The sequence below is a fragment of the Garra rufa genome, chromosome 20 (assembly GCF_049309525.1).
Source record: "Garra rufa chromosome 20, GarRuf1.0, whole genome shotgun sequence".
Classification (NCBI taxonomy): domain Eukaryota; kingdom Metazoa; phylum Chordata; class Actinopteri; order Cypriniformes; family Cyprinidae; genus Garra; species Garra rufa.
The window spans coordinates 11,205,460-11,226,596 of NC_133380.1; the positions used below are offsets into that span (position 1 = coordinate 11,205,460).

The 21,137-nt window shown below is 36.5% G+C and overlaps 1 protein-coding gene across 1 annotated transcript in view; it reads right to left on the reverse strand.

The window, feature by feature from the left end:
* cntnap5l (contactin associated protein family member 5 like) overlaps positions 1–21,137 on the reverse strand; it is a 92,986-nt gene that overhangs the window by 26,560 nt on the left and 45,289 nt on the right. The window contains exons 4-12 of the mRNA XM_073825334.1: positions 14,703–14,850; positions 12,829–13,032; positions 12,495–12,679; positions 11,136–11,279; positions 7,337–7,607; positions 6,671–6,820; positions 5,862–6,033; positions 3,125–3,231; positions 1,895–2,014 (exon numbers count right to left, since the gene is read on the reverse strand). Coding sequence (XP_073681435.1) covers positions 1,895–2,014; positions 3,125–3,231; positions 5,862–6,033; positions 6,671–6,820; positions 7,337–7,607; positions 11,136–11,279; positions 12,495–12,679; positions 12,829–13,032; positions 14,703–14,850 — 1,501 coding nt within the window. The remainder of the gene's footprint in view (positions 1–1,894; positions 2,015–3,124; positions 3,232–5,861; positions 6,034–6,670; positions 6,821–7,336; positions 7,608–11,135; positions 11,280–12,494; positions 12,680–12,828; positions 13,033–14,702; positions 14,851–21,137) is intronic.

Sequence of the window (21,137 nt, forward strand, 5' to 3'; positions counted from 1 at the left end):
GCACACCACGACGCATGCCAGCATTCTGATGTAGAACATCCATCTCTCTTAATTCATCATCTGTATTTTCTGGTTCAAATAAGTAAGCCTGGGCAAAAAATTGCAAGTCATCCTATCTGTTGAAATCTTCAGACATGTTTGATGTCGTTATTTTTGTATTATTTTTCATTCTTCATAACATTAAGGTTGAACCACTAATGTCACATGGACTATTTTATCAATCTCTATGCTACCTTTCAGGGCCTTGAACATGATAGCTGCATTGCTGTCTATGCAGAGTCAGAAAGCTCTTTATTTGTCTTCAGAAGATGAACAAAGGTCTTAGGGGATTGGAATGACATGAGGGTGAGTAATTACTGGCAGAATTTTAATTTGTGGGTGAACAATCTCTAAATGACTAATAATCCACTATATATATACATATATATATAAATAACGCTACTCGTAGGCCAAATTATTCTCTCACAGTCTAGGGATAATAGCCTAGAATCTAGACGCGCCCCTAGCGGCAGCAAATTACATTTGCTTCTAAGGTCAGTCTAGTTACTCTCAATTCACTTAAATTTCCGAAAAATCCAAGATGTACCGGGCCAATCACGAGTCGGTGGGCGGGCTTAACATGATGACGACTGACCTGCGACCATAAGTTCAGTCAGACATGAATTCCTGGTTCCGTGAATTAAGCGTGGAAAACTGAACAGTATTTATATATTTTTTTACTTTTGATACACAGCCACGTCCATGTGTCCTGAGCAGGAGCTCGTTACATCTGAACGCGCTGTGGTGTAGAATACGCAAACACCGGAAGCGATCTGTGGCGTGTATACGACACTCATTGTTTACACAGCACAAGAGATTGTGGATATAGCGGCTATTCAAAATGGTAATTACTTGCGCTTGTCCTGGTTGTTCAAACCCATTTAAAGCTGAAAAAGATTACGTTTGCTTGCGCAAACTCATCCTGGACTTTTTTTTACATATTTCCCCTTTCGGTGTTTGCGTATACTACATCAAAGCGCGTTCACATGTGACGAGTCGAATCATAGATATGCTAAACTCGTGCTCATGACAGATGGACGTGGATGTGTATCAAAGGTAAAAAGAAAATTATATAAATACTGTTCATTTTCTTGCAAAAACCGATCGTTTCGTGTCTTAGGACATCAATGTATCATCACGAGCCGCAGGGTGTAATTTGGATTTGTCTGTGCATGTTTTTGTTTACTTTTAAAGGTTTAGTGCCCATCTATGTCTATTATTTAGCTGACAGACTGCACAGTGCACTGATTTTTGTTAAAAATCTTCGTCGCTCTGACTACGTCACCTGACCGACTAAGTCTCTGATTGGTTGTAGCGCTATCCTATTGCGTGGAGAGGAGTTTGAAAGACAACCGTTTATCCCACCCCTCCGGTTGAGCCCTGTCTATGGAGAGTGCCCAGACCCTACATTTATGTGGGTCTGGCTTGCCAGGCTATAGGGATAACACAAAAACATCCAAACCACAGCAATTTCATGTCATCTAGATGTCTCAGTAACACTCATCATCTGCTTCATTGGATCCAGTCTAGCTGAATCAGGGATGTTTGTGTGGTGCCTGAGCAAAAAATCTGCCTCACCGGAGACTCCCCGAGAGGAAGGTTGGCCAACCCTGATCCAACCTGCTGAACTAGACAGCCGCATGAGATGCTGAACTCACTTAATGAGATGTGTGATTTCTCCAGGCAGTCCCCCACACATGCTGAGGTCACACCTGTCCATGCACCGAATCAGGTTTGTAAATGAGAAGTGCTGAGCTTTGAGCTTCATCATTCAATAATGTGAAAGATGATGAACATCAGTGTGTAATACGTCAAGAAATGTGCAAAGCTGAGTATGCATAATTGGGTCAGTCACCTGCCACGGTGCAGTTGACTTGAGTGTGCTCTAGAGGTCCGCTCCCATCAAGGTCGATTGTAAACACACTTGACTGGCTTCCTGTTTTCCTGAAGGCCTCACAGGATCGCTCATATATTGCTGAAAATGATGAATCATAGAAATGATGGAAATAAATCTGCTGCTGTTTTTTTTATGTTGTGTTTAATTACAGAATGCTTGCATTTTGGCGCATCAGCATGCTTGGCACAGGGAAACTGAGCCTGTAGGAGGTAAACACACAAGTGAGATCCAGAACACTGTTTTTGTTGCCTGAAAGTTTGAAGTGAAATCATATAAGATGAATGATGTCAATGTTTGCTATTCAGCAGTATCGTTCAGCCATTAATAGCAGATTTCTGTTAAATCAGTCACACATATTAAATGAATATTCCTAACAACAGTTCATTTAGCAAACAGAGGTAATTATTGTTTACATGGGACCTGTTCGTCATGACAGAGAAGTCCTCTGTGCGGTAGAGTGAGCTAATTTGCTGCACGTGTTGTTTTGCTGACGGTGACGCACACAGCAGGACTTGTAAAAAGGAAATATCATATTTCTCGCTCTTTTAATGCAATAAGTCTAACAGATGGCATTGTCGTGCCTCTCTCTCCCCCGAAAAACATGTACAGTCCTGAGCGTATGATAAAACGGTGCATGTGGTGGAAGATTAGAACATATTGATCCAACAAATTTGATTACAGCAAGGAACCGTAAAAATATATCTGCTGAAAATAATTACAGCTTACTCAAAATACTATCAGAGACACAGATGCCAAAATTAAATGGATAAATTGGTGAACGCAGATTCAAATCATCGTTTTACGACACGTAGGCTTGCAGCTGTCAAGCGATGCATTATGTATACTCTAATTAATCCTAATGATTTAAAGATAAAAAGTAAGCAGCATTGGACAAATCCAATAAGCATCATTTGAAATGATAAATACAGTTTATATGAATAATAAAAATGAAAATATAGGGAAAGACAGACCTCACCAACTTTACTGAAAACTAATAACAATTTAATTGAAGTCAAAGTTAATTTAACACCTGTAAAATTTAGTAGGCTTCTTTCTCCCACACAATGCTGGCATCTGAGAATGAGAACTGCTAGCCACTTTAACTTTGTCATCAAAAAACTGTGAAACCCAGCTCGCATCTGAGTAATCACACAGGCATAGGCTGTTTTGGGGCTTTGCATAACTCACAGTTGTGGCAGGTGGCTCCTGTGTATCCTGTTCCAGAACAGTCACAGGAAAACTGGTCCCATGACTGGATGCATTGACCACCATGTTCACACAGATTGGGCAAACACCTGTTGGGATGAATGCAGCGATCATTTTTAATGCAGTGATAATTCAGTAATGGTGATTGCCTAACTATTGCCTAATAATTAATATTATTGCTCACACTCATCCTAGCATTTACATGGTATCCACAGAATTGAAATGGTCATTATTCACCGAATTCTACTTGATCCTTGCATGTTTGATTATTAAATATTTCTACTAATTAAAAGTAAGACATTTCACTTGAGTTTAGAAAAGGGAAAGAAATTCTGCCAAATAAACACATTCTCACTTCCAACTGATCAAATATTGACGCTTGGTCAGGACCCACTGGCATCACTTTTTGACACATGCATGGTCCTCCATTCCTTTAAATAAGAACCTCTGATGTCAATATGATGCACACATTTTTGAGCATGTAAGCCAACTCCTACCCTTAAACCTAATGATTTTTTAGTATAAAAGAGAATATAAAACTATGGCCAAGATCTACAGTCTCAATCTTCATTATGTATGTTTTGATTATACTGTGTTGTAAATAAAATACAAATAATCAAAATCCACATTAATTTACTCTCTTCACATTCCTGACAGTCACAGTCACCGTGATGGTCCATTAGGACAGGGCCCTTTGTGTCTCAGGTGTGAATTACTAAATATTAATGGCGATTGTCACTCCCTCGCATACAACCTTTCTAACACAAATCATGTTTTACAAAAGTTAAATCAAAAGTGTTTTCTGTGAATGGGGTTGATTTCCACATCATTTTGTAGAAAAAACTCTAGCCTACCGCATTCGGTTTTCAAAAGCCTTGTGAATAAATGTTCTGTATGTCTTTCATGGCCTTATTTAAGTATCTTAAAACATGTAGTTTTTCATTAACCATGCATAAACATGGTTTGTGTTTTTGACAAAACATGTACATTCATGTTGCTTACATATTATTGTAGCCCAGTTCATGCTGATTACAGTGTAATCAGACTTTAGCCATTAATATGAAAAAAGCAAAAATGTCAGGGCAAAATGATCGATTTGTAAGAGGAATAGACACAATATCTAGCTCCTCCTGCCGTAAAGCTCAAATCCTGTGTGCAGTCTGTGCACAAATTCAAAAACTGCTGCCAGAAGAAGCATTATGTCAGCTATGGTTGTGAAATGCCATTGGCTTTTTTGTGTTTCATGACCGCTTCACTCATGCTAATGTTCAGGGGGTTTTCTGGATGAGATGTAAGAGTGTTAAGGGAGCGGGACCATTTTCATCAATTAAAACCTTTTGATTTACTCTGTTCTTTGCATAAATATATTGTATGGCTTCAGAAGATTTGGAATGCAACACAACTTGTTTGTAATATTTTTATACTGCTTTTCAATGGTCAGTTATTGAAATAAATACCTGTGATTGTACTTTTAATTGCATGTTACATTGTTGCGAAGTGTATAGGGGTGGGCTTAGGTGCTCGAAAATGTCAATGAAAGAATACATTTATATATATATATATATGTTGGGTTTACATGTTTTATGGGGACATTCCATAGGCGTAATGGTTTTTATACTGTACAAACCGTATTTTCTATCGCCCTACACCTACCCTACACCTAAACATAGCCCTAACAGGAGATTGTGCACACTTTTACTTCCTCAAAAAACTCATTGTGCATGATTTATAAGCCTGTTTCCTCATGGGGACATAAGAAATGTCCCCACAAGGTCAAAATCTACTGGTATTCCTATCCTTGTGGGGACATTTGGTCCCCATAACGTGATGAATACCAGGTACGTACACACACACACACACACACACACACACACACACACACACGTTGGGTTTACATGTTTTATGGGGACATTCCATAGGCGTAATGGTTTTTATACTGTACAAACCGTACTTTCTATCGCCCTACACCTACCCTACACCTAAACCTAGCCCTCACAGGAGATTGTGCAAACTTTTACTTCCTCAAAAAAACTCATTGTGCATGATTTATAAGCCTGTTTCCTCAAGGGGACCTGAGAAATGTCCCCACAAGGTCAAAATTTACTGGTATTCCTATCCTTGTGGGGACATTTGGTCCCCACAACGTGATGAATACCAGGTACACACACACACACACACACACACACACACACACACACACACACACACACACATACACACACACACACATGTTGGGTTTACATGTTTTATGGGGACATTCCATAGGCGTAATGGTTTTTATACTGTACAAACCGTACTTTCTATCGCCCTACACCTACCCTACACCTAAACCTAGCCCTCACAGGAGATTGTGCATACTTTTACTTTATCAAAAAAACTCATTGTGCATGATTTATAAGCCTGTTTCCTCATGGGGACCTGAGAAATGTCCCCACAAGGTCAAAATCTACTGGTATTCCTATCCTTGTGGGGACATTTGGTCCCCACAACGTGATGAATACCAGGTACACACACACACACACACACACACACACACACACACACACACACACACACACACACACACACACACACACACACACACACACACACACACACACACACACACACACACACACACACACACACACTCACACTCACACTCACACACACATACACACATACACACATACACAAAGAAAACTCTGTGAACACAAGAAAATCAATGGGGAAAATTGACCTGTCTTGTATGTTGCAAACATCAAAGCTAATCTGGCTATAGTTGCTCAGGCTTTCCTGCTGAACCTGAAGGAAGTTGACTGGATGGTTGTTGATGAAAAGGAGACGAAGGCAGCCCTGATATCCTCTGCTGGGGTTTTCACAGTTGAAATCGCTCTGGAATAAAGGGCAGCCTAAAATAATAGAAAATCCCAACTTACTGTCTTTTAAATCAAAAACAACATCCACAACTAATGCAAAGTCGCACAAAGAAAAATCTCTGTTCTGAGAAATTCATGCAAAGCAGCTTATAAAATATCAGCAGGACTCCATTGTCCCTGAAGTAAGCAAAATGAGAGATTTAGAAGTATTAGTTAAGACATTGGAAGTCTGAGTCAAAGATTTCAATAACAGCTTTAAAGAAAATGCATTTATCCTCTACAGTAATTGAATGTGGTTAGAGCTGCCTCAATGAACTAAACAGAACAAAAAAAATCCTTCAAGAAAAAGCAGGAGATTTGGGAATAACAGCTATGTGTGAAATGAATAGAAGAATGCGCTCAGCTTGCCAAGCCTGTATTTTATTCAGCAATATGAGGAACGTTCAGTTGATGGAGGTTAGAGTTAATAAGGTAGAAGAAAAAAATGTCCCTTGCATTCAGGAAAATGTTTTGGGTAATAATCACTTTTGCCTGCAGCTATCAGGCTAGTTTAGAACGGAGCTTTGGAGATGACAGATCAAAATAAGTTTCTATTCCTTCATTTGAATATAGCCAGAAACTCCTTCCAAGAATCAGGATAAACTAGCTATTTCAATTTCTAATGCCATACCTCCAATGAAAATGGTTGCTCTTTGCATGCTCTGAATAAGTCCACTGATTTCCATAGTGACGGACTTCTGGTTGTTGACTGATAAAGACACCTTCTGACCCTTGACCTCGACAGCTATGGAGTGCCACTGTCCATCACTCAAATTCTGACCTGAAACACAAACAGTAGAAGCATAACAAGACTAGACAAGTCCTTAGAAATGAAAGCTGGGGCGAATGAATCACCTAATCATGTGCATCTACTATCATTCAGTATTTAATATCAAAAAATGTATTCACAAGTGAACTATTACTTCTATACATAGGGCCCTATGAAATTCTGATTTTTTTTTCTTTCAAATTCCACTTTTCTGTAATTTTTCTGGACTTGTCACAATTTCTTTAAGTTAAACCAAACTTTGATTTTGGCAAGTTGCCATGAAAACCTTTAAGTTTTAACCTTCTGTGTATATCTGACAACTGTTTTCTCAAATTAAATGGTCAAATGCTGCTGAAGTGAGTTTCAGAGCAGCTCTGGGGACACAATTTGCGCGTTCATGTCCTCATAGTGAAACGGCAGATGCTGAAAGCATCACGAGAGACGTGTTTGAGTTTGTGTAGTGGATTCCACAATTCCGTCCATGTTTTCTACATTATTGAAAATCATAGGGACCTATATTCATCTTACCGCTGAACACTTGAGCAGAGTTTTGTGGCCCTCCAGAGAGCAAGAGGAGTACCCTAGCCTGGCTGAGCTGCAGAAGCAGGTTAATGGGGTCCGGATCACGAGAGAGTGGGACTGAGAACAGCAGCCCTTCCTGATTCCATGTGCGGAACTGCAGGCGTACTGAGAGACTCTCCATACTGTAATCTGCGGGGAGCATCAGGAAGCTGCCCGTGGAACTGAGGAATGTCACAGCGACTGAAGAAGACTCAGAGCATGAGAATGTCACATTGCCCTTAGTAGAGAAGAAAGAGGAAAAAGATGAAGGAAAGGATGAATATACAGTATGAAGAGGAGAATTAAACCTAAGGATAATCAAAAACTAGCTGTAGAGTAAGAATGGAAGAAGGAGGATTAAATAATATTGATGTTGAGCATGGGCACATGGTGCACAGTAGCTGAATTATTGAAGCAATAAATGTGTACTGGTAGATGGGTTTAAATCACAAAAAAGTAATTTTTCTTTTAGCTTAGCAAATAGTTTAACACTCTTTAGATCTGTGGACCCTAGGGGGTCTGTTTCAGATCAAGTCTGCGGTTTTGCTGAAAAACTAGTGAACAAAAATCTCATTGCAAACCAATGGCAAACAATATGACAGCTCTTCTTCCAGAGCCTCTGTAAACATATTTACCATTGGCTTGGCAAAAAAATCTTCAATAAAGAGTTTAAAGCCTTGGACAAAAAACTAATTGGCTTCTAAAAATCAAATTTAAGTTTTTTTAAATCAAATTTTAGACTTTAAAATTGAGACTATACAATACTGAATGTCCTTACAGAACAAACCCAAATGATCTCAAAATATAATAACAGATTCAATCTGAGATTCTCTTATTTAATTAAACAGGCTTGCATTTAACTGCAAATCAGGGTAACTGCAAAATTAAAATACTCAAGACATGTTTCATTCAATATATACATATGTATTAAAGTTTGTTTATATAGTAATATATCAATATATGTGACTTAAAGGTCAATCAATATTGTATTGAGCTCATATAACGATAATGTGTTTAAAATAGGCAATAAACAGATTATTGTGCCAATACTATCTACATATTGAATGTGATAAATAATGGTGTTAGTCTTTTCTTCCAGCCTAGAGAGAAGCCCCATTAGCTTACACTGAAAAAAAAGGTAGATACACTTAAAATTATAGCTGCAAGCAGCAATTACAGGGGTTGAAGTGCTTTAAGGCATTAAAGCACATATAAAAAATATTACATATTATTTAGCAAGCCTGTAACCACCTAAATCAATGATTTTAAAGGTTTTTTGGCAAATACAGGTAATTTGCCATAAATATACTTTTTTAATAATTATGACTGTTATAGCGCCGGCTGTGGTCGGATTTTCCTATAACTTAGAATCACCTGTCGCATGCGCTCACCAGGTTTTGTGAGTTTTCATTTAGGCTTTATGGGCTTTTGGCCATTTTTGGACCAGTCCCTTTTTTAAACGGCCCCGTTATAACTTCCAAAATAGTAAATTTCAACATTTTTTGATATTTATTGACCGAGAGAGTACAGAAAATTGCACTACAGTGGTTTTTCCCAGATTGAGCGAAAACCCTATAGGACTAGTTTGCTAAAGTAGATTTTCTCAATCATTTAACAAATGGTTTGATTGATAGCAGTGGTTCTAGAGGCAAAGTTGTTTGGAATGAGGAAGTCCATTATATGATACGAATATTGTGCATATGTGTAAAAAAAAATACGCAAAAGACAATTGTTTAAGCCAGTAATAGGCGGTTCTGGAGTGCCGCGGTCCTACAGAATTTAGCTCCAACCCTAATGAAACACACCTGAAAAGGCTAATCAAGTCTTCCAAATTACTAGAGCTACAGGCAGGTGAGTTTTTTTGCAGGGTTATAGCTAAACTCTGCAGGACATCGTCACTCCAGGACTGACATTGGCTATCCCTGGTTTATACCTTTAAATAAAGCGATATCACCAAACTAGTGGCTGATTTCTTTCAAATTTCTCAGACCGTGAGTTAAAGAAGCCCACCAAGTTTCGTTCCAATCTGCCTTCGTTAAGCTTGTCTAATAGCCATGTTTTTTTGAGATACGCCGAATTTCATGTCGATGGGACACGCGGGTGCATAGTTATGGCCATTTTTTGTTTTTTTCCTCTTATAGCGCCACCAAGTGGCCAAGCTCTGTGACTTTTTTCACATGATCTCAGATTCAGTTCTGATGCGTTGTGAGTTTGGCGAAGATATCTCATTCCGTTTAAACATTATAGCCATTTTCGTAAAAGCGGCCCTGCCACTTTTGAACGTTTTACCATCTTTTTGATAATCATTGATATTCACTCTTCAGAGAATCTTCCTGCACTGGTTTGGCTTTAGTTGGGTGAAAAACCTAGGACTAGTTTGCAAAAGAAGGTTCAAAAATGTTCATGTTAGCCTGGTGTAAGCAAAGAATTCCAACAACACAAGACCCTTGAGCCTACGACTATACGCTATAGCACCCCTGTCAAACCGATTATGGCAAGCCTTGGTGATGTTGTAAATGGGTTTGAGTACTACCATCCCTCCAAGTTTCAAGTCTCTACGACTTACGGTTTGGTCTGCCCGATCATTTTTACATGGAGATTGCTGATCCTTGGCCATTCTAACAATTACAATATGGTTTCAGCGCTACATGGTTAAACCCCTAAAGATTCATGCATAATGCAGCATAAAATATCGCCTTTTGAAGTTTAATAATCACACTAGGCTCCTAATTTAATACCATTTCAAAGGATAATTAAGACTTTTGTTCTACCATTTAAGATATTTAATACTTTTTATGCCCTTAAATTTGATCAAACTGACTTTAAGAGTTTCAGGACCCAATGGAACCTTGATTTTATAAAATCATAAAGCTTGATAAACCTATAGATCAATATCTCTTAATGGTAAAACATTTGGGTTACCTATTTACAGCATTAACATTAAAACCAATTATGTGTTATGTGTTTATAAATGCAGTGGTTTACCATTGTTTTGAGGATCTCTGTAAAGATGAAGTTGTCAGATCGCTTTGAAAAGTGTAAAAGAACATGGCATACAGTTGCTACAATTCTACAGCCTTCTAATCACAATTAATAAGCATAATTATAATATCTTGCAGCCTTAAATTATATGGTACCATGACAGTTTGTTGTATAAATAATAAATAGCTATAGCATGAACATTTAGTTAGTGACGTGTGGAGCATCTCAATCTATGCATGCACTTCAGCATGTACTGTAGTACAAAAAGCCAGTAAAATCTTTGTCTTAAAATGCCTCTGACAAGAGGGAGGGGAAGACAAAATGAAGATCACTATGTGACATTGCTCTTCTTTTCCTTTCTGTGATAAGTGTATTAGACCACCCGGAGAGAGCAAGAGCGAAATGGACAAGAGGAGAGCCTTCACAGCCTGTTAATTAGGGAAAGAGAGAGCTCTTTTATGGTGTGATGCACACAACTTCACACAACTGCAGAAACACATTTTAGTCACACACACAGAGCTACTGTAATTTGCCAAGTGACACTGCTTTAGATATAAAGGCCTGTTGTGTGAATAAAGTTACTAAAATGACACAATATAAAAATATCAATAAAGCTACGCTTTTGTGGTCTCACATTACTTTGTGAATAGCAAGATTGCAACTCACAACCTTGACAGAGAGTGAGATTTGATGGCCTTCACACTCACTAGGTGCCATTTGATTCTCACAATTGATAGGCATGATGAAAAGCGATACAAAAGCACTTGTAAAAGTTCATGCTTACCACTGTATAGATCTGTGGCTTTCGTCTTTTTGCCATGTCTATAACGTTGACGCCATTGTAGTTGAGGTTTTCTATGCAGCCGTGGAAATTTTCGTGGAGAAACGTCCCAGGCTTACCAGGCAAAGGGATTCCTCCGAAACTGAGCTTGAATAAGGACACACAAACACAGAAACACACACGCACACAAACACACAAAACAACCACATATCCCAGAGATCAGTAACAATACTGTTTTGATGCCAAAAAATAGTTTTGAGGGCTCTTTTTTGGGCCAGCTTTTAATAAAATCGATAAGTTGATTGCTGTGTTTTCAGAGCATATATCTAGTTGGGCTTTGATGGTGGTGTAGTAGGTGCACTTTTGCTTGTTATTTTGAGTGTTGCACCTTGATAGTAATGGTGCACAGTATCAAATAGGCACTCACAATCTCCAAATTATATACCCTGCTGCCCTTGTCAAGATTGGAAGCTCTTTTAAAAATCAAGAAAAATAAAGAAAAGAGAGAGAGGGAAGTGGTAAATATTTTAGCTGTTTGTAACGAGGTTAATCTATAATAAATGGTATCAATTTTCATTCAGTATTGAACCCATTAATCATTTAAGCGTGAATGAGTAAAAAAATACAAAAACAGGGGATGTGTGCTCTCATGTTTGAAATAATCACTTATACACACAAAAAGAATAAATGGAGGGATGGAAGATAGGGAGGAGGTTGAAGAAATGAAGAACTGAAGGTGAAAAGGACATGAAAATGGAAGAAAATGAGACTGATAGCGATACAAGTATCTACACTATCCAAAATAGTTTTTTAAAGAAATAATACTGCTTTAAATATCATGTGACACTAAATACTCAAATAACATCACAGGAAAAATTGCTTTTTAATATATTAAAACTGAAATAGTAATTTTAAATTGTAATATTTCACCATATTACTGTATTTTTGAATGTCAGTGACTTTCTAAAGTATTAAAAAGAAATCTCAACGATCCCAAACTTTTAAATGGTATTGTATTTCAAAGGATCTGTTTGGTTGTGCTGAAATTCCTGAAATCACCGACTCTGTTCTCTATGGTCTCTTTGTTTCAGGCTTTCATAAGCTTGCAGTGACAGTGATTGAATAAAATGTTTTGAAACATGGTTTCAGATAACAAGGGAGCGGGATATCTTTATGCATGTCACAGTAATAGATCTTATTCTTTTCTTCTTATTGTTTTTTCTGCTATGACAAAAAGTTATTTTAAAGTATTTTGTTGTGTCAGCATGTGTTAGGAAAAGCCTGTCATCATATTTTCAGTGTTGTATAAACAAATACCATGTATTATTTTCAGGTTTACACTAATTTACACTCAGATCTCACCTCATAGTCTATCTCCAGTGTGTCCTCTTGTCCCAGACTGCGGAAATGCTGCGTGTGTCCGTCCACGGTGAAGTTGACGTGTTTGTTAAAGCGTTCAATTTGAACAGAGTGCCAGTGGTGATCATCCAGCAGACTTCCTAGCATGACAGAAGATGAACGACCAGTAGACTGAGGCTTGGCATCATCTATACAGGGACAGCAAAAGAGAGAATAGGAACCTAGACTTGGGAACTTAAAAGCAAAGAATTCAGCCAGGCGTCTAAACTCGCTCAGGTACTTTTCTTTAATCTCTAAATTCACTCTTTGATCCATCAAGACACTTGCACACACTCACCCAAATTGAGATGCAAAATGAGTCTTCCTCGCTGAAGCTCCAGAGTGAGGAAATCTCCTCTCTGTCCCTCTCCGTGAACCAAAACCCCTTCTGCCTGATGGCTCCGGAACCTCAGGGAAATCACGTCCTTCACTGTGCTGGTGGACTTTTGGTTGAACCGGTAGAGTAAGGCACTGCGACCGTCGAAGTCAGCCACGTCGGACTCTGAGGAGGACAGCAAAAGGAGATCAAAGAGAATGTGAGAAGACCCTCTGCTCTCTGCACTTTCTCTGACCTTCCAGGATCTGTGTGCGCTGATACTTCCTGTTGATTTGAAAATGAAGCTGTGCTGACTTCTTCAGATCTTGAAATATGGTATAAAATATGCTAATAGAAAGACTATTTTTAATATGCTTCTTGACAGTGTATGCAAGTATCAATATGAAACCCATAAAAGAAAATTCTGTCATTAATTACTCACCCTCATGTCGTTCCAAATCTGTGAGACCTTCGCTCATTTTTGGAACGCAAATTAAGATATTTTCGATGAAATCTGAGAGCTTTCTGACACTGCATAGACAGCAACACAACTACCAGATTCAAGGCCTAGAAAGGTACTTAGGACATAGTTAAAATAGTCCATGTGACTATCAGTGGATCGACTGTAATTTTATGAAGCTACGAGAACACTTTCTTGCTCAAAGAAAACTAAAATAATGTTTTTATTTAATGACAACTTCTCTTCTGTGTCAGTTTTCGACACCTAAGTACCACGTTGCATGAGTAGCAGGAGCCGGCCTTCTGAAGTAGAATGTCTAATTCTCTTGGTTCATCATCTGTAAATTGTGGTTCAAATAAGTAAGGCTGAGCAAAGTCATTCTTGAATGAGCAGCCCAGACTGACTATTTTTTCAATGTCCTTACTACCTTTCTAGCCATAAAATGTTTTAGTTGTCTTGCTGTCTATGCAGGGTCTGAAAGCTCTCGGATTTCATCAAAAATATCTGAATTTGTGTTCCGAAGATGAACAAAGGTCTTAAGGTTGGGATCGACATGAGAGTAAGTTATTAATAAGAGTATTGTCAGTTTGGGTGAACTATACCTTTAAGGGGAGACACTGCAGGCAAAAACATTGTTTTTTCATACACCTATCAAGTTTAAGATTTTGGGCTTTTTGGTGTTTCATAAAGTGTTTTTTCATACTAATGGAAAGAAAACATTTGACTCTAATATGTCAAAAAAATAAAATAAAATAAACAAGAATTCCCTTGTCATCCAAGATGTCCGAGTTTGAACTTCCAAAATGCAGCTTCAAAGAAGTGTCTTATCTAGCAAAACGATTGGTTATATTCCAAAAAAAAAAAAAAAAAAGACAGTTTATATACTTTTTCACCTCAAATGCTTGTCTTGTCTAGCTCTGTGTGTACTCTGTTTAGAGATTAAAAAGAATATAAATTGTAAATGTTTTTAGAAAATAACCAATCGTTTCGCTAGATAAGACCCTTCTTCCTCGGCTGGGATCATTTCGACTTTGAAGCTGCATTTAAACTGCATTTTGGAAGTTCAAACTCAGGGGCACCATAGACGTCCATTATATGGAGAGAAATCCTGAAATGTATTCCTCAAAAAACATAATTTCTTTATGGCTGAAGAAAGAAAGAAATGAACATCTTGGCAAGGGGGTGAGTACATTATCTGTACATTTTTGTTCTGAAAGTGAACTAATCCTTTAAGTAAAAAACTCAAAATTAATGAAAATATAAACAAGCTGAAAGTTTTGTGTGATGGTGAGGTTTAGGAGTATGGGATAGAAAATACAATTAGTTCAGTAAAAAAAAAAGTAATAATATCTAATGGAGAATCAATAAAGATTAGTTCATAAAGGATATTACTTACTGTATGTGCAGCCATAGACCTCTAGCCGTAGACCCATTCCTCCTTTGGGGCTTCCCTCAAGGGGCAGAAGACGCATATATCGAGTTCTGATTGAGTGAGGGAGCTTGTGTTGGACTACTGTGTCTGTGTCACTGTTTCCTGTAAATGTCTGTAAATACGGGCACACAAAAACACACATTTACATCCACTTCTAAAATAAACCTTTCCTGATAAATTACTCACCCCAGTATCATCAAAGATGTCCATGTCTTTCTTTCTTCAGTCGCAAAGAAAGTTTTTTGAAGAAAACATTCTATATAGTGGACTTCAATGCTGCTCAACTGAATGAAGGTTAAAAATGCAATTTCAGTACAGCTTCAAAGGGCTCTACACAATCCCAGACAAGGAATAACGGTCTTATCCAACGAAACGATTGGTTATTTTGGAAAAAAGGCACAATTTATATACAGTAATTTTTAACCTCAAATGCTCGTACTGTCTATCTCTGGGATACGCTTGCAATATTCAGTGCACTCCAGTTCAATACAGTTAGGGTATGTCGAAAAATTCCTAATTTTCTCCTCCAATTTTAAAATTGTCCTACATTGTTGCGGAAGTACCGACCTGGTGTTTACAAAGTGAACGTGCAAAGACCCTTTACAAAAAAAAAAAAAAGGTAAAACAGCAATGTAGGACAATTTTGAAGAGAAAATAAGATAAGAGTTTTTCGACAAACTTAAACCAGAGTGCACAGAGCTAGACAAGATGAGCATTTGTGATCAAAAGTATAGAAATATTCACTTTTTTAAGAAAATGACCGTTAGTTTTGCTAGATAAGACTGTTATTTCTCGGCTGGGATCGTTTAGAGTCCTTTGAGGCTCCATTGAAACTGCATTTTTAACCTCTAATTCGTTGAACACCATTAAAGTCCACAAAATGGAGAAAAATCCTGGAATGTTTTCCTCAAAACACTTAATTTTTTTTTCTGAATTAAGAAAGTAAGCAGGAATATCTTGGATGACATGGGAGTGAGTAAATTATAAGGATTTTTCAATTTATTTTGGAAGTGGAGAATTACTATAATAGATACTACGTTAATATTGAAATCAAAGGTTTTACGTAAAATACTGTTGAAAAGTTTGGTTTTTGAAAGCTTTCATTAAAGCTGCTTAAGAAATGTGTTATCAATGTTGAAAACAGTTGCACTGCTTTATATTTTAGTGGAAGCAGTGATACATTTCTTTTCAGGATTCTTTGATGAATAGAAAATTGAACATTTATTTGAAGTAGAAATCCTAAATGTTTTAACTGTCATTTTTGATCAACTGAATGCCTTCTTGATGAATAAAAGTATTAATTATTTGACTCCAAATTAACCCTAAACCAGCAAAGCTGTTCCTTAAAATGCTGGTCAAACAGTACGGTGAAACAAATGTTTGTTTTCAACATTGTTCAGTGACAGTTTATTAAAGGCTCTTCAAGAAAACAGCTGCCATGCTAACCAGGCCCTGCAGACACCATTTAGCATACAGTGCTTTGTAAGACGCAAACATTATATTAGCACAAATTATCCACTCTGAGTTTGGTTCTTTGCTCCCCAGTGATGATGAAATGAGACTAAATGATTTTCTGATGAGTTCTGACCTTCTCAGTCTTTCATCTGTGTGCTGATTCATCTCTGCTGGGCTGTTTTGTTTTGTCATTTTTATTAAAGGATCCTTGAAAAATAAATCACTCTCCGAGCTTGTAGGGGGGAAGTTGCCAAATGATTTTTGGAAGACGGCGGCCAGTCTGTTTGTCTTTCATTGAGCTAACGCACGCCGACAGCATACAAACCAGAATAAACTCATTTCCTTCATCTTGTCTGCATCATTAAAGTTAATGAAAGATCAAGGGTGTGATGAAACAATGAGAAAGTATGAGAAAACTTACAGAGGGAGAAAGATCTCCCTCTTTTTTCTGAGCGAGAGAGTGACTGGAATGTTTGCTCGCTGCCAAGTGAATTTTAAGCCCTTGCTCACAGACTGTGAGCATGAATAAACCTCTGACTAACAGTTAACAAGCTTCCAGCATGACTGAGGTATGGTGTAAATGAGTGGAATATCATTAAAAATCATGTGAACTGGCTTATTCAATGATTTACTTTTAATTATTAAAATACAGAAATAAAAATCATGCCGTAATTTTCCTAGAAAGGTGAAAGGAGTCAGCGTAGCTGACTATAAATATATATTTCTTTTGCATTTCTTTTTAATACCTAATTAGAAGCTAGTACAATGTGACTGATGTTGATCTTTGTGGACTGTTGTCTTTAAGGCTGTTGAACTTGATATTAATAATTCATTCAGTGAGAACACAACTGTGTAAAAACAAAAATCACACTCGCAAAGAAAATGGAAAGGAAATGGAAAATAAGCTAGGATGATCAAATGATTTATATAATGTTCCCGGGCAACCATTCTCAGAATTATTACAGCCAGCAACCAGAATAAAATGTGTTCTCCTAGAGGTCATCAAATGAGAGAATTATTAGAATTCTGGCTAGTTTCTTTACACCTAACTGTGAGTTCCCGGCTTGTTTTTTTTCATCAAAGGATGAAAAAAATATCTTAGCAATCTCGGGAAAAAACAGTCTTATACTTCCTTACTTACTTACTAATATAGTTTTGGATGCTCTAAAATTGTGTCTGAATGAATGACCCTGGACAACAAAAACAGTTTTAAGTATCACAGGTATTTGTTGTAATAATCAAAAAGTAAGGGTCAAAATTATCGATTTTAATTTTATGCCAAAAATCATTAGGATATTAAGTAAAGATCATGCTCCATGAAGATATTGTGTACATTTTCTACTGTAAATATATCAAAACTTATTTTTTGATTAGTAATATGCATTGCTAAGAACTTAATTTGGACAACATTAAAGGCAATTTTCTCAATATTTAGATTTTCTTGAACCCTCCGGTTCATCTCGGCCAAATCCTAACAAACCATACATCAACGGAAAACGTATTTATCTCAATTAAAAAAATAAAATAAAAATAATATTAATAATTAATTCAGTAAGAACACAACTGTGTAAAAACAAAAAGCACACTCGCAAAGAAAATGGAAAATAGGCTAGGAAGATAAATTGATTTATATAATGTTCCCGCACAACCATTCTAAGAATTATTAAAGGCAGCAATCAGAATAAAATGTGTTTTCCTAGAGGTCATCAAATGAGGGAATTATTAGAATTCTGGTAAGTTTCTAACAGTGAATTCCTGAAAAAAATATCTTAGCAATCTCTGGAAAAGCCAGTTTTATACTTCCTTACTCACTTACTAATACAATTTTTGATGCTTGAAAATTGTGTCTGAATGAATGACCCTGGACCACAAAACAAATCTTATGTTTCACAGGTATTTGTAGAAATAGCCAAAAAGTATGTCAAAGTCATTAGAATATTAAGTAAAGATCATGTTCCATGAAGATATTTTGTAAATTTCCTACCGTGAATATATCAAAACTTATTTTTTGATTAGGAATATGCATTGCTAAGAACTTCATTCACTGCAAAAAAAAACTTTTCTTACTTAGATTATGTTTCCAGCCAAAATATCTAAAAAATCTTAAATCAAGAAGGATTTTCTAGACAAGTAAAAATTATTTTCTTGTTTTCAGAAAAAAAAGTCAAAATTTGAGTTTTTGCTTAGAACAAGCAAAATAATTTGCCAATGGGGTAAGCTTTAAAGGGGTTATTTTAAACTGAAAACAAAATTATTTTTCTTACCCCATTGGCAGATTATTTTGCTTGTTTCAAGCACAAATGCACTTAATTTGGACTTTTTTCCAGTTTTTTTCTCATCTAGAAAATCCTCCCTGATTTAAGAAATTGTAGATATTTTGGCTGGAAACAAGACAAAAAAAATCTAAGAAAAGCATTTTTGCAGTGTTTGGACAACTTTAAAGGCAATTTTCCTCAATATTTAGATTTTTTTTGCACCCTCAGATTCCTGATTGCCAAATACATCAATAGAAAGCTTATTTATTCAGCTATCAGATGATGTATAAATCTTAACTTAAAACAAATTGTCCCTTATGACTGGTTTTGTGGTCCCAGGTGGATGGCCAATTTTGATATACCCTCAGATATTTCTGCCACAACATCCATAATATCATCTCCTTTGCACTTAAAAAATTACACAGGAGACTAAGGATGAAAAATAGTGCGACATTCTATCTAATTCAACAATGCTCTATGTATGTTTTATTTAGAGAAGAAGGGAATAATACAATGCTTTTTGAACTCTCCTCCAACATCCCAGTGCACGACGACAGGAAAACTTAATTTACAAGTGATTCACCTTCTCAACTCAAGGATGAAGGGCCAGGTGTTTAATCCGTGTACCGAACAATAGGCTTAGCTTTTATGTGTTCATTTAGCGTAGGTAGAGATAGGGTGAAAGAGAGAGACGGAGAAAGGTACAATAGCTTCTCATTAGTGAGATACACAAAGCGGAGAGAACTGTAAATATCACTTATTGAAACTTAAATTAAATCCTTAAGCCTTGAATTAAGCTATATTAAAAAAAGGAGATGGTACTTTGTTTGACATGCAAACAAAGTTGGTGAACTGTAAAGTGCCTTTATATAAAAACTGCTTTAACATTTAACTTTAAATTAATCAGACCTTGTGTGTTATACGAAGTCATACAAAACTAAACTCAAATAAACCCTTTAAATTGTGTGTTACATAAGCTGTTCCACAAATTGTTCTCAATCTATCATAAAACGTGAAATCTGCAAAATATAGGCCAACTACAGTACACATCCCAGATCTTACGGATATCAGCATCCCCCAAAGTGGTTCATATTCACCTGAAAATGCAAGGTATGCAAAGAATCTATGAGCCTAACAATCTCCATTTAGTATGAAGTTAAACTTAGAAATTGCAAACTGTTGTCTAGCAGCTTCCTTGTTTTTTATTTGCCAATCCCTTACCAAATAGAAGTATACTTCAAGTATATTTCATTAACTATACTTAAGTAAAGTTCAAGTATATTCTTAAGTATACTTTATATAGTAAGTATACAAATGGCAGTGTACTAGTAGGACTATTTCAATACTCCTTGGGACTAAATTGGCCCACTTTCTAGTATATAAATGTATACTTCAAGTGTAACAGTAGTAAACTTTAAGTACACAACTAGTTTATATAGGTTTTAGTTTGTACTGCAACTATACTAAAACTTATAGGTACACTGATAGTTTACTAATTGTAATTAAATTGTACACTTTGATGTATAGTCTCATATAGGTATTAATTTGTATATATTTTCAGAAGAAAGAACAGGGTATCTGCTTCTATTCTAGCTCATTTTATTCTAGCTTCATGCATTTGTTTTATAAACTCATGTGAGTAAGTTTCATAAATAATAATAATAATAATAAAACAACATTTTGAACAAAAAGCTGAAAAAAAGACTTTGAATTGGATTCAAAGTGATAATCAAAACGTAGATGGAGTCAATCAACACCCCAAAGCTTAACAGTCATTATTACCTCTTCACGGGTTACAATTTATTTCATAACATTACAGTTTTGATGCTGTTTCATGACTAATTATCTTATTAAAAACTTGTGGAAGCATCTGTTGTTTCGGTTTCTTCTTCACTTGTGTTTTGGAAACTCTGTGCAGTAGATATGTGACAGCGCCCCTTACCATATAACAATGAAAACATGGATTCTCACAGAACAAAATGGCTCAACATTTAGACTCGTTCTAAGTATAAGTCAAGTATATGACTATATGTCATTTTAAGTATATTTCTGAGAAGTACATAAAGCACATTTCTGAGAAGTGCATAAAAAGTAGACTGAAAGTATACTTTCCTTTTTTAGGTTTAAAAGATGTATACTAATAGCACACTTGAATAAACTTTTTTTTTTTTTTGTAAGGGATGTGATGGTATTTGAATGCCCTGAGCTAAAGTGAGGGAAGCTAATCAATATGGTACAACACTGCAACGCTCTTTCATCCCGATACAGAGTCAATACACAGACGGCAGGTATTGATTTTTAAATTATAATCATTATTATTCTGCATTTTAAAGGTACAGCTGACATTTTGTGTCGTTTCTGAAGTTCAAGAGGGAGGTCAATTAACTTTGAGCTATCGACCCTTTGAAAGTGGAGGTATGAAAGTTAGGAAGACGATGCATTTGGCTTATGGGTTTACGCTGTTATAGTCATACTTCTTCATCTAGCATTTGAAAAAATCTAGCCCTCGTAATATAAAAAGAGAAGAATATATAAAAGAAACAAGCCCTTCTCAACAGTATGATCTGATTAAGCCTTTAGCGGCTTTAGCCCAACATAATCAATACGTTCCATGGTCACCTCCAGCTCTGTGGAAATACAAAGACATGTTGGACCACACCTAAAGAGTAGCCAAACAACTTTAGAGCCT